Source organism: Larus michahellis, chromosome 2 (assembly GCF_964199755.1).
Source record: "Larus michahellis chromosome 2, bLarMic1.1, whole genome shotgun sequence".
Lineage (NCBI taxonomy): Eukaryota > Metazoa > Chordata > Aves > Charadriiformes > Laridae > Larus > Larus michahellis.
The window spans coordinates 58,620,517-58,642,307 of record NC_133897.1 but is presented as its reverse complement, the minus strand read 5'-3'; the positions used below and the strand labels follow the sequence as shown (position 1 = coordinate 58,642,307).

At 44.1% G+C, this 21,791-nt stretch overlaps 1 protein-coding gene across 2 annotated transcripts in view; it reads left to right on the top strand.

The window, feature by feature from the left end:
- EGFR (epidermal growth factor receptor) overlaps positions 1–21,791 on the top strand; it is a 170,502-nt gene that overhangs the window by 126,711 nt on the left and 22,000 nt on the right. For both annotated transcript variants that reach the window (XM_074575635.1, XM_074575634.1), the window contains exons 7-19: positions 1,282–1,423; positions 2,306–2,422; positions 2,985–3,111; positions 3,211–3,284; positions 4,520–4,610; positions 5,374–5,573; positions 6,624–6,756; positions 8,191–8,290; positions 10,202–10,359; positions 15,850–15,885; positions 17,676–17,817; positions 19,487–19,609; positions 20,850–20,948. In XM_074575635.1, the coding sequence (XP_074431736.1) occupies positions 1,282–1,423; positions 2,306–2,422; positions 2,985–3,111; positions 3,211–3,284; positions 4,520–4,610; positions 5,374–5,573; positions 6,624–6,756; positions 8,191–8,290; positions 10,202–10,359; positions 15,850–15,885; positions 17,676–17,817; positions 19,487–19,609; positions 20,850–20,948 (1,542 nt within the window). The remainder of the gene's footprint in view (positions 1–1,281; positions 1,424–2,305; positions 2,423–2,984; positions 3,112–3,210; positions 3,285–4,519; positions 4,611–5,373; positions 5,574–6,623; positions 6,757–8,190; positions 8,291–10,201; positions 10,360–15,849; positions 15,886–17,675; positions 17,818–19,486; positions 19,610–20,849; positions 20,949–21,791) is intronic.

Here is a 21,791-nt window from a genome sequence, read left to right as displayed (position 1 = left end):
TGATCTTTATGGCACCCATAGCTGGTCTTTACTGTCTCTGCAGGTGGACCTTCCTAGCGCATGCCAAACCAGCAGTAGTGCCTTTGAGAGCCCAGTGAGCTCAAAGTCGTTGCAGAGCTGCTACGTGTTTGCGGTAGGGTGACTTCCCTACGTAAGCAGGTCTGCAGATCCTCAGCTGCCACCACAGTGCAGTGGTTTCCCGTGCCAGCACAGCTTTACCATGTGCTCTCAGCACTAGTCAGTAATAATCTCAGTTTACCAAAGCAAGAACTTGTAAGGGGAATCAAATATGATGCATCTTCACATTTTTTTGGTGTTTCATTGTAATCCAAACATGAAATCAAAGTTTCCCTTTCTGGTTTTCACTTGCCACAAAAACACCGTGTTTGGGGGACCCTGGGGCAGTGGAGGGAGAAGGAACAAATGGAGGGGTTTTTTAGGGAAAAAAAAAACCCCATTGCTTTTCTGCAAGAGTTTCAGGGGGTTAGTGTATGCTGTGTTTTTAACTCTTCCCCATATTTGCACTATATTTCATTCGGAATTACGTGGCACTTGAGTAACTGCCACAGAAACCATCCAGTCTGGGTTTTGTTCTTGTTACCTGTATTCCTGGTCCCCTTATAAATTGCATGGCTATGATGCCCTTACTGGCTCACAGAGAAGACAGTTGCTCTCTCTCACCTGGGAAGAAAAGAGGGAAAAAGAGAAGTACGGAAGAAAAGGGGGGAAAAGAAAGTGATTATTAATTTAATGCAGAATTAGGTTGGAAGAACCAACTTGTCCTTCATAAATGCCTGCTAACTTGTTCATCACCTGCAGCCAAATATAATGGCTTCAGTTTAATATTTAGCCAAAAAAGTCAGTAATCAGCAGGAAAGGACTTGATTTGATTTAAGTTATTAAAAAGCGGCCAAGAAAAGTACCGTTTGTCTTGATTTGGTTACTGCTTGTAGGGAAAATTCTTCTAAGGCATGCAGATTTCCTCCTGTTCCCACGTGAATCCCAGCAGCTCTCCACCAGAGTGCCAAAGTTTCTTGTTGAGAAAAAGAAAACCTCATGTTCTCTCTTTTTTTTTTTCAAATATTAAACTCGATTGCCCAACCTGAAGCAACCTTTCAGCTTCAAAACACGAGGGACTGTCCCTGTAGGTTCTTGGGGTTTCCATTAGAACTAAACAGGGAACAGATGGGCCCATCAGAGTGTTATTAAAGAGCTAATGTGAAAACCATTGTCTCTTTTTAAGGAGAAGGTAGTTTAATGGGTGCTGTTCTTCAATAACAGGCATGCCGCAAGTTTCGGGATGATGCTACGTGCAAGGATACGTGTCCCCCGTTGGTCCTCTATAACCCCACCACTTATCAGATGGATGTCAACCCTGATGGAAAATACAGCTTTGGAGCCACTTGTGTGAGGGAATGTCCACGTAAGTTCATTTCAGGTTGCAGCCACAGAGGAGACGGTGGTTGGAGGGAGGTGGAAAGGGACCTATGTCACCCTTCTGCATTATGGCCAAGTGCAAGGGCACTTTCTTGTTCTCCTCAGCTTCTGTGGAAACTGGGAACGGGTGAAAAAAAAGAGAGAATATCTGGTAAAGAAGACAGCCTCTTCAAACTGACTGCATCCATCACCTTCCCTGAAATTTAACCATTAAATTTTGACTTCTGAAGACTTTTCTCTTGGTAGGAAAATAAAAACATCTTACGAGAATCATCAAAACAACAGCCAAACGAGTCATATGGGATCAATCCTGTGGATTACCAAAGCGTTATGAACTCTTAACTGGTTCTTAATTAGGACTGATAGAAAGTAATTGGTTCAGACACTTCCCCTCAAGGCCTGTGATCCTTGCTTCCTCTACAGATGCTTGCTTTTTCTTTCATGCTATTCCATGTCCATGTTTTTGTAAACCATCGAGACTTACGTGTAAGAGAGGGTTTAGCTTGCAGAACTGATATCCCTTTCTGAGGTTGACCATTGCCCTGCCTGGTCCTTAGCCTGGAAGAGTGAGTCAAGGTGAGGGATCAGAGGTTCCGTGTATTGATCCCAGTGATGGCACTGCTGCACAGCCTGACCTTGGCAACGTTGTTTTATCCTTCTGTGACCATTCCCCTCTCTGTAAAACGGTGATAGCATTGTATGTCTGTCTACCTTCAAAGGATGTTGTGAGCATTAATAATTAAAGCCTGTAGTTTGCTAAGTATGGTGAAAGTTCAAACCCTCTTTTTCTTCCTAGTGCTGAAGTGCCTGTGCAGCCTCCAACGCACCCCTCCTATTTCAATGACCTTTGTATCCTTGTTTTTTCCAGACAACTACGTGGTGACAGACCACGGCTCCTGTGTTCGCTCTTGCAATACCGATACTTACGAAGTGGAAGAAAATGGTGTTCGGAAGTGTAAAAAGTGTGATGGGCTATGCAGCAAAGGTATAAAAAGCATGGAATAACCCAGTAAGGCTTTGAGATGATAGGTAACTTATTAGAAAAAGTACATGGAGTTCTGAGCTTAATTAAGTAGAAATTTGATATAAATATCCAGTGATAGTTTGGAGATCTGACAAGTGGTGTGATCAGGAAACATGGCTGTGCAACATGCTCTCCAACTGGGATACACCACAAGTACAGTAGATAAACTGTGCATCATGTGCATGTGTATCTTGCACATCAGCCTTCTCCTTGGTTTGTCCTTCCCTGTATCTCATCAAGGGGAATAAAATGAAAATGGGACAAAGAGAGAAGGGCATGTGCCAGAGCCTGTATGCAGAGAAGCTCGGACCAGAGCTGCACAGCTGGGCAAGCAGGCAGCATTTGTCCTGTGGTGCTTTCTGAAAAGCAAAAGTAGGCAAAAGATCTATGAAACTCATCTTACAGTGGTAGGTTTGACCACATGGAATTGCTTTCTGGACAAATGGCGTCTCCATATTTATTCCCTTCCATGTGATTGGGGTTCACTCTTCTCCCTCCTGACTCTTGTATTTCTTTTTGACAGTGTGCAATGGCATTGGAATAGGTGAACTTAAAGGGATCCTCTCCATCAATGCCACCAACATCGACTCCTTCAAAAACTGTACCAAGATCAATGGAGACGTCAGCATTCTCCCAGTAGCGTTTCTAGGGTGAGTTGCCCATTGGTCATTTAGCACTGGAGGAAAAGGGCTAAGGAGAAATTCAGGCTCAGCCATTCTTTTCCCAATTCCTCATTCTGTGTATTTCAGCGATGCCTTCACGAAGACCCTGCCCTTGGACCCCAAGAAGTTGGATGTCTTCAAAACAGTCAAAGAAATATCAGGTCAGGAATGGGTTTTAAGCTGAGATGTTCTCTGATTGGTATCAACAAAAAAAGCCAAGGGAGAGGAGTGAATTTTTTTAAGCACATGAAGAGAAATGCAAGCGAATGGTTTCTGTCTCTGAGCTACCAGGGGTCACTCTTCACAAAGGTGGTCAGCAGGGCTTCGCCACCGTTACGCCCACATAACCCATACTGCTCTCCCATCCAAGGTGTGTGGTTTGGCCAGACCATCCCTTCTGCTGAACTGTCAGCCCTAGCGAAGAATAAAAGCAGAGGAGATCCTCAGCCACCCAAGAAGTATGTGGTGATGCAGAGGCGTGCCACTTCGGCTAAAAAAAGCCAAGTGTGTTTCTATTTGTGGAAAACCTTTCAGCAGCTCCTTAGGGAAGCGTGCTCACTGGCTTGCGTCATCCTCGCGGAGACACGCTCTCCAGCCTGAAGAGCTCTTCCTTGGGGTGAATGTGTCTCCACGAGCACAAAGCGGACAGCGGAACGCTCAGCCACCATCTTGCGCCAAGTATCAATTAAAAGTAATTTTGTTCAGCCCATTAGAAAATGAGCGTAACACCAGAGCTGGGTCTGCAGGCATGACTCCAGTTCCCCTTTTCTTTCTCTCCCTTTTACCTGTCTGGTTCCCTTCAAGGTAGCAATGACTAACCCCAGAGCTTCATACAGCAGCCTGCAATTTCCCAAATTCTCCCATTCCTCCCAGGCGCCTCGGCTGAGCGAGGAAACCTGCTTGCCTTAGCAAATGCACTCCGAGCAGCTATCTATTGTACTCCATTTCTTCTTTCTCTTCAGCTTTCCCGTTCCTTGAGGGCAGCTCACGAATGGGAGGGAGCTATGCCTTTCTCCCATAGCACCGGAGCCCGCAGCCTCTCAGCCAGGGTATCTGCTGGCAAGAGCCATCATCACTGGTGCCTCGGTGTAGCAGGATGCGCAGCTCACCAACACGCTCTTGCACTCCTAAGCCCTCATGGTGGGCTAAGAAGTAAACTGTTTATAAAACAGGGTTTAAAAATATCTCCCTGCTCCCTAAAATGTCATGCTTCTCTTTGAGATTCTTAGATAAGCATAGGGAAAGCACAAGTACCTTCTCCCAGCACAGGAGGAGTTCAAGGAGGAGGTTCTGCTGCCAATGCTGGCTGCGGTTTTATTATTATTATTATTATTATTATTATTATTATTATTATTATTATTATTATTATTTTTTAATCTTCTTTTCTTCATTTCAGGATTTTTGTTGATTCAGGCCTGGCCCGATAATGCTACTGATCTCTATGCCTTCGAAAATCTGGAGATTATACGAGGCAGAACCAAGCAACAGTAAGTAAATCATGTGCCAGAGCAATTGTAAAAGAAAGTCTGTTTGGAGCTGTGTTTGCCTGAGCGCACCAAGGTACCACGCGGTGAGACGCAGGTGTCCCCAAACTGATGCAAAATGGGGAAAAGCCTGTGTGGAACCAAGCACCATCCTTGGAGCAGTAGATAATGTAGCCCTGGGAGGATCAAACCTGCAGCTCTGTGCTGCGTGTAGAGGGCTGTGCTGAGCCTGCTCGAGGACTGGGCTCTCCCCCCACAGCCTGGAAGAGCAAGCAGGACGGAGAGCTCTCTTCGCAGGCCACAGGGCAAGTCACGATGTGATCAGAAGCACTCTGGGATTTGAGGTAGCTGGGCAGTCGGGGATGGAGACCATGGCCGCCAGGCAGTGCGGACACTGGCAGTGTGTCCAGCGCCTGCCTGGGCTTAACCCCAAGAGGAAGGATGGCTTGGTGGACCAGTGCGAAATAACAGCTACTCTTCCTACAACAATTGTTGGGTATCATTTACTTGACAGAGCGCACGTGTCCTGCCAGTTTTAGCTTAAAATGCCCATGCAAACCCAGATATGAGTATTGCAGTTGTTTTATGATAGGTATGTCATGTACCAGGCGTTAAGCTTAGAGTGCGGACCAATGTCTTGCTTGAACAAAATTGAGTTCGCAGCAACGCAAGTATGAAAACCAAAAGAAAAACGTGATGAGTTAAACCCTGCGTACTAATTCTCTTTCTTCTGTGTTTTTTTTCTCTTTATCCGTGTCCATTTTAGTGGCCAGTATTCCCTTGCTGTTGTTAACTTGAAAATACAGTCCTTGGGGCTGCGTTCCCTCAAGGAAATAAGTGACGGAGATGTTGCCATTATGAAGAACAAGAACCTCTGCTATGCTGACACCATGGACTGGCGCAGCCTGTTTGCAACTCAGGGCCAGAAAACAAAGATTATACAGAACAGAAATAAAAATGAATGTGGTAAGTCAACGCTGCCTTCCCACCCGCTGTGGAAGCTTGTGCTAAAATGCAAGAGTAATTCAGACAAAGCTTTTTTCTCTCTGTTCCCCTGGCTGCAAAATTCATCAATGATAGTGCTTTAATGAAGGTGGTGCGGGAAAAGTGGGATTTTTTTCCCACCAAGGATCTGGACTTCATGGTGTCCCACAGATGGGAAGGAGCTGCTTTACCACTATGGGCATAGTGAAGCCACTTAGGTTGAAGGACACAGAAGCTGACTCCAAACATTGGACTTTTTTGATAAGGTGGAAGCTGTTGTTCAACCATGCTGCTGTTGACTGCAGTGGTCACTTGGCCAAAATCTAACTATATCTCTGCAGAATGTGAATTTGTTGTATTTTGGAAATTGATCATAGAATCACAGAATGGTTTGGGTTGGAAGGGGCCTTCAAAGATGATCTAATCCAACCCCCCTGCCATGAGCAGGGACGTTTTTCATTAGACCAGGTTTCTCAAAGCTCCATCCAACCCGACCTTGAACACATCCAGGGGCGGCGCATCCACAACTTCTCTGGGCAACCTGTTCCAGTGTCTCACCACCCTCAGAGAATTTCTTCCTTATGTCCAATCTAAACTGTTTCAGTTTAAAACCATTGCCCCTTGTCCTGACACTGCAGTCATTAGTAAAAGTCTCTCTTCATCTTTCTTGTGTGCCACCTTTATATATTGAAAATGCCCCAATAAGCTCTCCCTGGAGCCATCTCTTCTCCAGGCTGAACAACCCCAACTCTCTCAGCCTGGTACTGGTTTAACTTTGTTATATGACTGTTAAGCTGTCCCAGAGGAGCTTGTTCTTACTTTGAAAGACCAGAAGTCACTCTTAATTTTGGGCTTCGGCAATTAAGAAAAGTGTGCATATTCCTCTTCCACATTTCCAGGACCATTCACGTCTGCTTTGGACCAGGTTGGAGAAACTGGCTGGTCAGGATGGAGTCACTTGCAGTGCTGTGTTTGCCCTCTCTCCTGCCTTGAAGTTTATGGCTTTTTTTCTTGTCTCTCTTTGTTTCCCAGCTGCCGCCAGGCATGTTTGTGACCCCCTGTGCTCGGACGTGGGCTGCTGGGGCCCTGGACCCTTCCACTGCTTCTCCTGCAGGTTTTTCGATCGCCAGAAGGAGTGTGTGAAACAGTGCAATATCCTGCAAGGGTAAGGTGTCTGGGGGGCTGCTTGAGGTTTTGGCAATGATTTGGGGGTTTAGAACATGTTATAGCTAGGAAGAAAGGATTTCACCAGCTTTGCAGAGATGTTGTGTGAGCACAGTACCTAAAAAGAGGGAAAAGCCGGGAGCTGAGGTTCCCTGTTCAGCATTGCTTAGGAGTTTGCTCCTGTCATGGTGACTGCCATGAGAACATCACCTCAAGCCTGTGAGGAGACTGTCTGGAGGCCCAAGGAGGCTAAGCCTTACGCTTCCTTCCCCTAAGAAATAAAGGAGCTTAAAGCATGGGTGAAAACCCCAGCTATGCCTGTCACGTCAAGCACATCGGATGAGAGGCAGAGCCAGTTGCAGTCACCAGGATCGCAGTCGGCCCCAAAGCCAGGGTTTTGCTGTTCAGTAGGCTTCCTTACTGCAAAGGGACACCTATATTTGCTCAAACGACCGGCTCACCCTTGCAATTTGCAAAGTTGCAGTCACGAGAGAATGAGTTTTAATCCGAAAAGCACTGGGAGCAGCAATTTCAGGCAAAATTATTGCCTTCGGCTTCACTCAGGCCAAGGAAAATGTGTCGCTGCCTGTGTGTCAGGACCGCGGCTGGGTTTTTCAGTCAGTTCAGCAGGTGAAGTAGGGGGCAAGGGCACGGCGAGCACCGAAAATTACAGGGATTTTTTAATAAATCTTTCAAAGTTTGACTGTTAAAAATCATGAGTATTAAGCAAATACTTGACAGGGTGCTGATGCCCCTTGGTGTTTGTATTTCTCTAGTAACTTGCAGTTCAGCAGCTGTCTTTTATGTAAGTGAATTCCCTCCAGCAGCTCTTATGACCTGAAGGGCAGATCTGGGCATTTTTTATGTCAAATGATGGGTAGATTTAGTTTAATTAATAACACCATTACTTGTAGTGGAACAGCTTTATTGCTATTGAAACCATCTGTTCCCAACTTTCATATTTTAATGATTCATTGTGTGTTGTGGGGAGGGCATGAATTTAATTATCAGTGCATTGCCGTTTAACTTTCCTAATTATTATTTGGAGCCTTGGAATTGCTTTAGCTGGTTTTGCTGATCTCTTTGCATCACTACCATTTAAAAGCCTTTGGAAATCGTTGCGAATATTCTGTGTGGTTAGCTTAAAAGGGAAAGTAAACTAATTTGTAGTATGCAATCTGGAGTGCCATGTGTTTCACCGTCAACCAAATTTCCCTTGCTCTTACCTCCCCCTGGTTGCGCTGAGCAAGTGCTACTGGTGTAGCCAGGAGGGTCCCCCTGTACCTCCTCCTGTCTCAGTACCATCATCCCAATCTAAACTGGAAAAGACACAAAAGGAGAGATGACCATAATTTATCGGTCGCTAATTGCCCTGGGTTTTAATTATTTCTCTTTTGGTTTTGTTTTTTTTGTTGTTGTTGTTTTTGTTTTGCAGGGAGCCGAGAGAGTTTGAAAGGGACTCCAAGTGCCTGCCCTGCCACCCCGAGTGCCTGGTGCAGAACTCCACCATGTACAACGCAACCTGCACTGGACCTGTAAGAGCAGATTCCGCTTAGCAAACCTGCACCTCCAGCCGTGTATTAATACGTATTTCCCGTGTTGAGATAATCCAGAGGTTTCATTTACCCTTCTCCGGGATCAGGCGGAGATGGGTGGATTAGAGGGCAAGATCTGGGGGCAGGGGAACAGAAACAGGAGACGGATCCTCAGGGTATTATTTCTTTTCCGTGTCACCCGTCATACATGTAATCCACAGCCACAGACGTTGTGGGGCCTTTCTTTTTTTGTCTTTTTGCAGAAGAAAAAATGTAAGGTTTGCTTACGTATGTGATGCTACGGTAATTTGGTGAACATTTCAGGAACATGTGGTTACTGAATGGCCAAGTTGGCATGAACAAATTACATTTCCTTATTCAGAGGGAAAGAACTGTTAAAAACAGTGGATTAAAACAGTAACCTTTTGCCTTTTTGAAAAGCCATGATAAAATTGTGATCAAAACCAGATTATTTACTGGAAAATATTCAGGAAGCAATTTTTACTTAAAACCATGTTCCCTCCTCTTACTAGGGTACGGTAAATACCTGTGTTAAAGTAATTGCAGGTGTAAATTATGTTCAAAGAAAGGTGATCAAAACAAAACAACTGGATTTTCAAACTTGTTTAAGTATTCCGAACTCATACAAAAGTTCCTTCTACAAAAGTCAGTACAGTGTACTCTGGCTAGTCATCCAGAGTATTCCTCAATTTTGTTCTCCTTTAATTTTGAGAACGCTTGAATGTGTTACAAAACATCCAGTTTGGCAAAGATGCAAAACAATTTCCTTTTAGTCAGATCAAACTTGTATCTTAATTGTAGAACTCTTAATTCTCATTTGTTTTTGGTAATTGCCATCAAATCTGCTTCCGTCACAGATCCTCTTCTGTGCTACTTAACCCAGCTCTTTACGCACCTCTTGCCACCCCCTGCACCCACTGGCTGCAGCGTTCGACCCTTGCCCATCATCATTCTGCAGAGTCACTGCTCAGTAACGTGAAGCATTTCCATCCTCCCTTCTAGCTTAGACCACCATGGCCTAAGGGATGTCATTAACACTATAAGCTCCTCCAGGCGGTGACCACCCGCGTGTTCCGTATTTGCCCAGCGTCTAGTGACCAGTCTCTTACAGTAGCCCTTAGACATTACAGTAATTATAATAATCTTCCCATAGCATGTCTTACTATAGTCCCACTGAAACCGGCACTGTGGATCCGGTCTGGTTTTTCTTCACTGTAGAATTGGACGCAGAACTGCTGGCTTCCCTGCTTTAAAATATTTAGGGCATCCCTGGTGCTGTTATAAATAAATATAAATAATAATGAATAAAACCAGTTCTGCCAGAAAAGGCCAAAGGCAATGCCTTTAAACACAAACTAAGCGCTCTTCAATGTGAAAAACTCTTGGACTCCTTGGGCTGCCTCCGTTACCCCCTGCTTCTTGGAAGCAGAGGAAAGAACCTGTGCTGAGAAATGGGAAAATAATGATCTGAAGCCAGTTCTTCAGGGAGGTGTCCTCAGGTCCACCTCCATCGTTTTAAGTTGTGTGATGGTAGATTGCACCAAGCAGCAGCCCGGCCCTCTGTTTTTGAGCGTACCTCTTATCAAGGTGTCATTAAATTATTCCCTATTTTAAATGTAAAATGCAAACTTTCCAACCAGGCAGAAGGCAGGGAAAAAAAAGCAGCAATGTTGAAACTCAAGGAAAATACTAACTTTAAACATCAGGTACTGCCTTTTGTACAGTCTATCCTACAAGAGCAAATACTTGCAAGAATATCAGGTAACAAGGTAATAAAAGCAGATGATGCTGAAAACTTCTAGCAGTTGAAGGCATTTAGATTTGTTCTCTGAATTTCCTCTTGAATGGGCTGATGTAAGGGCATTATAAACAAGCTGTTTCTCTTCGCAGGGCCCTGACAATTGCATGAAGTGTGCCCATTTTATAGACGGCCCCCACTGCGTGAAATCCTGCCCGGCGGGCGTTCTGGGCGAGAACGACACCCTTGTCTGGAAATACGCCGACGCGAATGCCGTTTGCCAGCTCTGCCATCCAAACTGCACCCGGGGGTAAGTAATACCTCAGGCTGAATGGAAGCAGGGTGGGGGAAAAATAGGCGAACAGCTCGTCCCGAACTCTTTCCCTTCCTAGTGGTCCCATTTCAAACCACCGAGAAGAAGAAATAGCAGGGAGCGAGAGAGGTCAGGAGTATGGAGGTAATGTAAGCAGAGCACAACGGACTTTGTAAATAAGAAAAGTTCAGTGGCACGCCATCTTTACACAGAAGGCAAAAAAAGGCAAAAAAGCTTTAGGGGGATTGAAACAGGTTTGTTTGTTGATTTAAATAGGAAAGTTCTTGGAATTTTACAGAACTCATTCACCAGTGATGTGCTTTCTGGTTTTTACCACCTGGTTTAGTGCTGGGTCCTCTGGTTTTGGGAGGAACATCAGTGACATCTGGTGGATGCCAGGCTCCCGGGCCCCATTTTTATTCTGCACCTTTGATTTTTTAGCAGGGAAACCCCAGTGGGGTACCACAGTGATTATTTTTTTTTTCTTCTTTGCATATGCTAGCGCTTGGTCTGAGTTTAAAGCCTTGTTTGCTTCTTGCATGTGGCTTTATTAATGGGTATCACAGTAAACCCAATCTGTATGGACCATTTTTGTCCTTATTGGGTGGCACGCTTAAACTACCACCTGTAACAAGCTGTGAATTGATCTGTATTTAACCTACATGACAATAAGTAACAACTCTCCTGGTTTCTGACCTGTAAAGGATGCGCAGTAAAGGTTTTAGGGTTTGAGTTGTGGTTGTTGGACTGTGATGCTTTCAGAGCAAGAAAACAGCCCATGTTTGGTGTCTTTGGCCCCTGCCCTGTACCCTGAAGGTTCTTCTGATCCAAAATCCTTCTGTAATATACCCGTAATAAATGTTGCAAGAGAGAAGTCATAACATATTCAGACCAACCATCATCCCATTGTATATTAGCAAATTCAACTGCCAGGTTATTCAAGAGCAGAGTGCCCAGGCCTCCACTTTCATGGAGAAAAGGAGATGAAGGGTCAAACCAGTAAGTAACGGCCCTTCCTAGTGCTTGTAGGGAATTCAGTGCTCTGGTTTTCAGATGGTAGCTGTAACAGCCATATGGGTTTGCCCTGAATTACAGCAATGCCCCATGTTTCATTACAGTCGCAGGCGAGCCTTATAAGGGCTTCCCATCACACGCCTGAGAACAAATGAGCTCAGTTGAGGAGGGATATTAATAACTTTGCTCTTCATTAATGAACCTCAGTAGTCCCTACTGATAAAAACTGGACACGGTGATCCAATATCCCTCTTCTAACTGGCCACGTGGAAATGTGGCTGATTTGTGGAGCAGCGTAATGGGTGACCACATCTGAACAAGGCTTTCCACTGTGTGAGATCAAACACGAGACTCAAATGAATGCAAACTTGGAGAACATAATCTGCCAGACGTGGATGTAACGACAAGCCATGTGGTGGCTCTTTGTGCACAAGCAAGTCCCCAGAGCAGACTTCATCAGAAAAGTCAGTTCCTGCCTGGCTTTAGCAGTGGATGGGTGTACCACAGGAGTCTGGCAGGTGATGGGGGTAGAGTAAGGAGATGTTTTTTAAAATTAAGGATACCCAACATATGTCTCAGTGTATTTGGCCCTGTGTTATTAAGACAGAACATAAAAACTAGTATCAATTTCATCTCTTACGTGAAAGAACTGGGCTCACTTTGCCACAGTTATATTGTGGAGATGCTCAATGGCCCTGTTCGAGTTGCTGCCCAAATGTGGCAGAAGAAATAGGCTGTATCCCTCAAGAGCTCAAGAGAGCTAGAAGAAGGTAGCGTTACTATTTTTGCTTTACAGATGGGACATCTGAGGCCAATGGCATTGATGGGTAGGGAGCCAGTGTGAGAGGCATAATCTGGGAATGTGCAGTCTGGCACAGCGTTGTCCCCATGAAGGCAATCAATCAGTAATGCCACTTACTTCTCTTCACGCCTTTCCCTCGTTGTGCTGCGGGAAAGGGATCTGTTCAGCAGTGGGTGGAAAACATCTGTCTCGCAAAGTTTTTGCATCCTTAGAAACCACAGTCTCAGCGATTTCTGCATGACAAGAAACAACAACTTTATTTCTGTCCCTGTCCAATTTCACGGCTAGAGACCACAAAAATCTTATCAGCATGATTAAGTGCGATGACTTCAGGAGTCATGCAAGAAAGGGTTTCCAGGATTTGGTTCTATTTTCCTTATTTGAAGAAGCTGCAAGTTAAGAGGACTTCACTTTCCAAATGAGCTTTGTCATGAATTTGGGATTTTCCTTTAGGTGTGCTTACTGGTAGTGCATTGCTTCCTTTGTACCGCTGTGAAGAGTCTTGGCTAGTCTCATTTTCTATGCCGAGTCATTTGTTCAGTCTTCATTAGAAAACAGAAGGGAGGTAGCTTTCTCCTGCTTAGCCCAAAAGACCCGTTGTCTCCCATTTCCCCTGTAACCTCTCGGGGATTTTGTACCCCACCTTCCTTTTGCTCTGCCTCCAGTACAGCTGCGAAAATACACTCCAACAAAGACATCCCAAAAGTCCTGGATTACCCCATTCATACCTCCAGCAAACTCATGATACACACCAGCTTAATTAATCTGCTCAACATTGAAGGATTTGGTTTTCTCTAGCCACTCTCCCAGAGTACAGGAATTAAATTCAGCCACAGGCCCTGGGGTGGGAGAGCAAGGAGGAGAGAAGCCACCACTGTAATTAATAGCTCTGGCTGACACGTCCTGCCTCCGCAGTGGCTACCAACACCACGTGTCTCGCCAGTATTCCTGTTAAATGCCAGGGAATGTTGGGGGTGGGGGTGGTCAGAAAGCACCAAGGGGGTCCAAGAAGGAACAGCACAGCACAAATGCGATGCCTTTGTCACACTCTGAAGGTTAATGAGAAAGAAAGGGCAGAGGAAAGTTCTTGTAAGGCATTAAAAAGCCCAATGGTTTTCCATTTCTTCTATGGCTGTGAAGTAACTTAAGGTATTATAGTGTGAGTTCTCTCTGAAAGGCCATAAATCATAGCAACCTGGCTGTATTATATCAAATTAAGAACTATGGGTGGAGGAGAAAGTTGTTAAAATCTTGATGGATTTGGGAAATAAATAGCTGTGTCTGCACCGGGACAAGTAATATTTACTTAGACAGATGAAATACTGAGTTCAGGATGCAGTAGTTTTCAGGGACTGCACTAATTTTCCAATAACTAGAGAAGTAGTTCAGAGACTACAACTGCTGCTAAATTCTACCTGATATATCCATAAGATCTTGAGGCAGTTCATAACACAAGGTCACGTTTCTCAGTTTCTGTAAGCAGAAGAAAAACGATTCAGGAATGGAAAAAGCGATTGTTTAGATTCCATAAAACCTGGGTTACTTATGTTGGGTGTCATCATAAAATTCCACATTAAGAAATATGTTTATATTTAGTCCTGGGTGGATATTTGTCATAGGCTTTGTTTCTCCTTTGACTTGTGAAATGAATCAGAAAATCATGTGGGATTTGAAAAGCACAAGCTGATCCGTCATTTTCTTCCCAAACACCTTTTTACTATATCCCACTAGACTTGATATTGATGGATTTGTGTGGGAAATAATGTTAAAAAAGGGGACAGATGAAAATCTGCACTTCTCCTGCTACTTCTGTACTTTCCCTAAACCAGAAAGCTCCTTCTCAGGCTTTCTGGTGTAGGGAAAATAACTGATCAGTCATTCCTCAGGCTGTAGATACTGTCCCCTCAGCCAATTTTCTTTGCTGGTAGGAACCACATGGAGGATTGCCATCATAAAACAGCATGGCAAGCCAGAATTTTTAGGAAGAGATAACTTGAGGGACCACAGTCACGTTCTGAAATAAAGTGAGGTCTTTTAATTTCACATCCTTAGCGGGGGAAGCTGCACGTGCTTTGTTGCATTAGCACGTAGAAATTCATATCCAAGTGGTAGAGCGTGGTAGAATGACGTCTTGGGTCCCAGATCCCTTTTCTGTTGAGCACTGGAAGAGAGAAGCCCAGTGCAAAGCGTGGTACATCTGTGAGCGTAAGCAAGCTGGTGGTTCTGCTCTGCACGTGCGGCCTCTCTCTGCTTAGTTACACAACTGAGCAAACAAACCGAGCCGTAGGCAGACAGGGAACACTAACTAATAAAGCTGGGCGCCTGGGATCCGGGAACCGGTATGCACAGCACTTCCAGCGTGTCCAGGACACCAGGATGCACATTCTTGCATGGGAGCCCAGTGAACTTACAAGACCTTCCACATGCTGGGTCTTGGAGCACTGTGTTGGCCCAGAGACAAGTGAAATACACGAGGGAAGATCAGAGTAATGAAAACAAACAAACAAACAAAAACCCAATAAAATGAGTAGTTGCTTCACCTCTTCCTCCCCCAGACCTAGATGAAGTTATGAGATAAGACCTGCAACTCCACCTGCCATTTTGAGTTTTTTCTGGTTCCTCCTCTTGGCAAGCGGGAATTCAGAGCAGTTTTCCTGACACAGGCTCACTCCTTACCCCCTACTTGACCTCCTCTGGAGTTGTTTTGGGATGATGCATTTTCTTTAAGTCAGCGCAGGGAGCGGATACCACAAACTGGACTTTTCTCCTTGCTGTGCTCTTTTTTTCAGAGGTGATGTAACCCTCTCTGTAATGCTCTCCTTCCTCGGCAGACACCACAAAGACCACAATTCCCATGAAGAGCATACATCTTGTAGCCCAGCAGCACTTAGGGAATGCACTGTGCCTCTCACACCCGTTAGACCAAGTGAATGTAGTCGCTGTGTTTTCATCCGTGGGTTTTTTTTTGCATCAGGCTGCCAAAATGAATTTCAGGCATTTTAAACTCAAATGGAGGGTGAATGACTTGCTAGTAGAGTTTCTGGCTCTCTGAATAACTGTCATACCTGTTTACATTACCAGTGACTTAAGATCTTAGATTCTGAAAGAAAAATGTCATGGACACACACTAACAGACTACAGCCAAAGGGAGCACTGTCAAATCCTGTTTTCTGGTGGGAGTGTGTATCTGCTACCCAAGTTTTCCAATGCAATAGAAAGTCTGGAAATTGGAATCTTTTACTTACTGGGAAACAAGGATTATGGAGGAGGCTCTGCAGCAACATGTTTCCATGTGGCTTTCTGCCCTTGAGCAGGGGAGAAACTACTTCTGTCCTCCTCCACTGTCAGCTAACACAGATGTCCACAGAGAGCCAGAGAATCCACGTCCATTTGAACTTTGCGTACCTGTGTCCCTCCCATTCTACCACACGACAGAAAGTAATTTTAAAATATTCTTTATACTGAGCATAACTGTGCCTCTAGATAAAAGATTTTGGAACGAGGCCATTGAGTGATATTTAATAGAGTGTTTAACTATTATAAATTCCTATGTTAATACTTGGACTGCTCTGAAACACAAACTTTTCAATCAGTAGCACTCCTCTTAGTTGGAATTATAGGAGTGTGTATGCCAGAGCTAATATGTTTGTAACGTTCATTTGTTTTTACAGGTGCAAAGGGCCAGGTCTTGAAGGCTGTCCAAATGGGTGAGTATTTCATTTGCTACAATTAACGACAGAGCTGAAAAGAATGCATGCGTGTTTACATTTCCATGCTGGACACTGCAAGGCTGGGACTAAAGTCTTCAGCTCTGTACAGGGAAGTGGCAGATTAGAGCAGGCTCTGGCCTATAAAAATGATTTAAAGAACTGAGAAATATTCCTTCCGGCACAAGACTCCAAAACCTTGTTCTGCTTAGTTTATTTGTCAAGGTGAGACCTGGGATCTGTTACTTGAGAACAAAAGGAGGATCTGGAAAAAGAAAGGATTAAGGGCTAGTAGCAGAGAGAGATATGCTTAGGGTTGATACAGGTACCTGAAATTACAGGGCATTCATCCCGAGGAGGTCTTTTCCAGCCCTGTGATCTGTACATCTCCAGTTGCTCTGTGCACAGATGGACGTTCATTCTTCACACTAGATCTTACGTTGCACAGTTTGACCTCCTGACTTCCTCAAGGTCACACAACAAGCAAACAGGCTCGCCTGACGAAGAGAGAGGGATTTAGTTTCTGGCCACAAAGTCATGCTATGGCAAGACAAATTCAGCCTAGAAGTACTGTTAAAAAGTGACTGTGTTTAATAGTAATCCCTGGGGCAACTTAGAAAGAGCTGTGATGGATCTCTAAGTACAGACTGAAAAACAGCCTTGGAAAACAGGTTTTTCTTCTCAACTTAAATTTGAAATGACCCAGGCTCTAAGAAACAGACAGAAATCTGTATGTACAACATGGATGGTTCACACATTACCTGGACTCAGACATTTTGTACTTGGGGAGGAGGGCTAATGACTTGAAGTACACCACGACCTTTAGAGCATGGCCCCCCACATAATGCTGAGACATCAGCTTCATTGCTGGTATCACAACTGCATATGCCTTTTTGGTATCACCTTCTTTCCATGTGCTTTGTGTGTCTGATCACATTCATGCTACCCATGGCTGATATACAGAGGCATCACAGATTTGATGCTGATGTGCTCCGTGGGTTTGTCAGAGGGAGGAAAAATACCCTTGCTTAAGCCACGAGGGTCAGGTGCAGTTGGGAGTTTGAGAGAAAAATGAAGACTTTGAGCAGGTAACACCCCAATCATCACTGAGCACTGGAAGAGAAAAACTCAAATGAGGAATGGGATATAGGAGAGCGTTTTCAACATCCTCTCCACCTGCCTCCCTGGACGGATTATCAACATACCTTCCACTGTATACATACAAAGTTGTCAGTACCTCTTCTGTGTGGAGAGCCTTTTCTTTTCCCTCCTGCTTTAAAATAACCATTGTATACAAGCGAGCCCATCCCTGCAAGGCTCAGTTCCTGCCACACACCACAGGAGCAGTTTTAAAGGAGTGCTTTGATTTATTAAAGGGGGCTTTGCAAATATGGGACAAAAGCAGAAACCCAGCAAAGCAAATGGCACAAAAATGGTAGGTGCAGAAGGCTGTGCAGAAACAATCAGCTGAAGAAGGAAGAGATGGCTGAACAGTGGAGCACAAACTTTCACTGCCAAGCATAGTAAAAGTCAGAGTGGTCTCCTATCAACTCAGTTCTTTTGATCCTTCACTTTTTCTTAAAGAATGAAACCAATAAATACAACCACTGGATGAAGAACTTAAAAATGCATATGCCCAAGATACCTGAAATGTCAAATAGGCTTAAGTGGATGTTCAGAGAATGTGTTTGATCAAAACATAAGGCTTTGTGCAGTCTCTGTAGGGTTTGTTTTTTAAATCTTACATTTAGGCATTTTTTTCTCTTAATGTATCCCCTCCTGTCTTGCAGCTCCAAAATCCCGTCTATCGCGGCTGGCGTCGTCGGAGGTCTCCTGTGCCTGGTGGTGGTCGGCTTGGGCATCGGCCTTTACTTGCGGAGGCGCCACATCGTCAGAAAGCGGACCCTGCGCCGGCTGCTGCAGGAAAGAGAGGTGAGCACTGACACCACGGCTACAACACCAACTGCTTTATTTGGGGCAATGGGTGCCAGCTTCCTCCTACCAAAGAATTAAAGCACCGTACATCTGCCTTCTAACTCAACAAGCCTTTGGGTTGGCCAACACGGCATCTGCCACACTAGTCGGAAAAGAGGCAGCGTGCACCTAACACCTTCTCACTTAATCTCAAGTCTTATCCCTCTGGATGTAATTTTCAAAAAGCTTTCAAAAGCTTTAGGGGATTTAGAAGTCTAAATCCCAATGAAAATCATTGAGATTGTCTACCCAGAAAAAAACTATGCCTTCGGGGTGAGGTGCGATGTGTTTGGTGATCCATACCACCTTGCCATGTAGACCCTCAGCCTTGAATCATTTGTCCCTCCAGACAAGCCTTGAGTCTGCTCTGACAAGTTGGATGTTTTTGAAAATTTCACCCACTTGACCAGGCGTATGTCTGATCCTGAGGAAGAAAACTAAAGAGAGAAAGGAGAGGGAGGGAAAGGAATTGAGGAAGTGTTTGCCTCTTGTCTTTAGTTTGTTTTTAGCACAAAAAACCCACAAAGCCATCAAAGTGAATGGTTCACCTCCTCGGGCGTGAACAAGGTTTCTAGCTTGCTTTTTATTTTCTGCGTGGTTTTGTGTGTGTTACGGCATCACCCTCTGGGTACCTCACACATAAAATAGCAAAATTCATTATCCTGGATTAAAGCTCCTCTTTTATGATTAGCCCCCTTCTCTTTCTAGTCCAGTCTTAGTAAATAATTAGAAAATTGTATTTAGCATTTTAGCATTCTGCTAAAAGCCCAGTTGCAGCTTTCTTCTGTGCTCGCTGGCTTTACACGCTCAGTTGCTAAAATCCTTAAAAAAAAGCTGTCCTGCTTTTTAATGCGCTACCTAACAGTATTTTACATACCACTGCATTCTACACTTGTGATAGTAGGGTTCAGTTTGTGCTCAGCTCATACTGTACCCCCTGGATTCTTCAAAATGAGGATATTTCATGACAACAGAAAGGTTGCTGGCCCGCTGAAATCAAATTGTATCTAGCTAAATAGGGTTTTATTCAAAGGAAGGGAAAAAGAAAAATCACTAAGGGAAAAAGCTCACTTATGCATCAAAAAAGCATTAAGCATCTCTGTTTGGAGGGTATTACTGCCGTTTGCAATAAAGCTTAGATCAGTTTTTGAAAACATCAATAGTCAGTTCAACATCACCTTTTGTACCACGGGAATTCCATCCAGTTAAACATGAGCAGACTCGAAAGGTTGCAGGTGATTCTTGCCCAGTATTTAAAATATTTTTATAATTCATTCACAAGTTCAAAAAAAAAAAATAATCTTCTTTAGGATCTGTAGTAATTGCACTGTTCTTCGTGCCATGTGTTTTAAGGCTTTGAAGTCAAAGCCTCCGTTTGAACGGTAGTATTCCTTCATTCTCCTTCAAAATGGCAGCCGTCAGCCTGTGATTGATTTTACCTCTGAAATTTGGAGCGACTCTAGGTATTTATTACTGCAGGTCAAAGTGGGCCTGTCCTCCTGTAAACATCACGTGGAATAAAATGTTCATTATTTTAAAGAAAGGATTTATTTGCTTCCCCAAAGCGTGCTGCTTGCTGGCCTCCTAGACTGTATATCCTTCTAACATCTTCTTCTCTCTGCACCAGCTTGTTGAACCACTGACACCCAGCGGGGAGGCACCGAACCAGGCTCATCTGAGAATTTTAAAGGAAACAGAATTTAAAAAGGTCAAAGTTTTAGGCTCTGGCGCTTTTGGCACAGTTTATAAGGTAAGATCACCGTGCTTCTCTTCCCCTTTTCATCTTGCTGCCTCATGCAGAAGCCACCCAAACAAAGCATATACTGGGAGCTGCGATCATTGTGTAGATTCTTTTTTTAACTAGATTCTATAGCGTGTATATATTGAATGGTAGAGAGATGACTCAATCGTCATTAGTTGAGTTATGAATCAGGTAACATGGGAAGTTTTATATAAGATGATGCCAATGCCATACTGCTGAACCTGGGGGACAAAGATCTCTACTTAAAAACTGCCACAGCCAAATACACCCTGTTGTGAATACTAGGAAAAAAAGAAATGCACTTTGGTCAGCTTGGTGCTAAGGCATTTTTCTCTGTGGTCTGAGGTCTTGTTTTTGTAATTGTCAATCAGTCTTTCATTAGAACCAACTCAGATGTGTGGAAGGGTCTGCACACCTTCAGCTGTGTACTTTTTCTCTTGGTATTGTTTATTCTCTGCACTTCTGCTTTACCAGGTTCCACCTTTCTGTGCTCCTCCTTCTTTTCAGAATACGTGTTTCAGGCTTTGCCAGTAGCACTGAAATATAAACTGTAGATTCATGTATTTCTTTATAAAACTCTATATTCTTAAGCAGGCTGCCAGCTCTGGCTAGGAACTGTAGGGGACACAAACCCCATTGTCCTCTGAAAATGTGCACCTGCATTGCTGGTACTTCAGCAGAGCGTCCTTGTAGCACCACGCCATTCACCTGCTGCCTAAATGCCCTCGTGACACTGTAGGTGACTGCACTGAACCAGTCAGACACAAACCTACGTGCCACTGCATGCGTTTAGGACCGGGTTATTTTACAGGATAGATCCCATCCCATTTTCATGAGAAAATCCCAGTTCTTTTCATCCCATGATTTATAAATCAGAATTGGCAAGGTTTTGCACATGCAGTTGCCGTGATGCACTAATTAGTTAGATTTCCATCCACACAAGTTGCTCTTTATGCATCTCTTGGGCTATTTATACAGGGGCGGTGATGAACATGCCTTTTCAAAAAAGTACGGTAGAGGTGACTGAAAGAGAAGTACCGCTCACTGCATTAACAGGATTTTGTCAACACCCGCAAGACACGTTTTTTGCAAATTTTTGTTGTCTGCCACGTCTTCCCATTGCTCAGAATATTTAAGTCTACTCAGAAGATGTAAGACGCATATGTAATGATGAGAATTAACCTGTTAGATAAGAGACTGAGTAACTATTTGTACTTCTTTTTGGTAGGGACTTTGGATCCCAGAAGGGGAGAAGGTTAAAATTCCGGTTGCTATTAAAGAATTGAGAGAGGCTACATCGCCAAAAGCCAACAAGGAAATACTTGATGTAAGTTTTCGTCTTTGTTTTGCCAGGTTGTCTGTGGTCTGCGGATTTTCTTCTGTAACAACCGAAGAGATTTTAGGATTTTGGGTGGGAAGAAATATTTTGCACTCCAAATTGCTTTCTCCATATGGAAGTACTGGCCTTTGCATCCCAGCCTGTGAAGCGCTCGTGTCTCCTATGAACCCCGTGCTCACAGTCCAAATACTGGTGTTATACTTGGCGGGTAGCACCTAAGGAGAGATTACAACCATACATTTACAGCTAATTCTGTTTTCTTTATTCTGGTGTTTCAGGCCTTAGCCTGTGGCATTCATTGCCATTATGGCCGTACGACTGAACTCAATAACAACGTATCTAATGATTTTTGAATCCTGATATTGCAGATTGTCATAAGCTAGTTGCTCGGTTACATGGGATTAAATTAACTATAAATCCAAAAGAAAAAAAAATCCCAGCTGTCTGGGTTCTCTGCCATGAACAGCAAGAAATTATCTTGCTTCCCAGAAGAGGCATGGGAATTTTATTCTCTTGCTTGGATATAGCTCATTACTTCAGAAAACAGGGAAAAGGGCTATGGGACACGGTTTCAGGAGTTTATAGATGTGTGAGTTGACAATGGGTGAGACGGAGCCTGAAGTAGAAATTTCCCTGAACTTGGAATAGCTAAAAATCTGAACTCTGTCACTAGATCCGAAGCCACGTAACATATAGCACCGAGAATATATATCTATATGCAAGGAAAGGAAAATGCTGAGCGCGGAGACAAGCACTCAGATGTTCAGTATACATTCAGTTCAGCTTTCGCGTGCTGTGGTTCAGTCCTCAGCAACAAGAAACGAGTGGGGG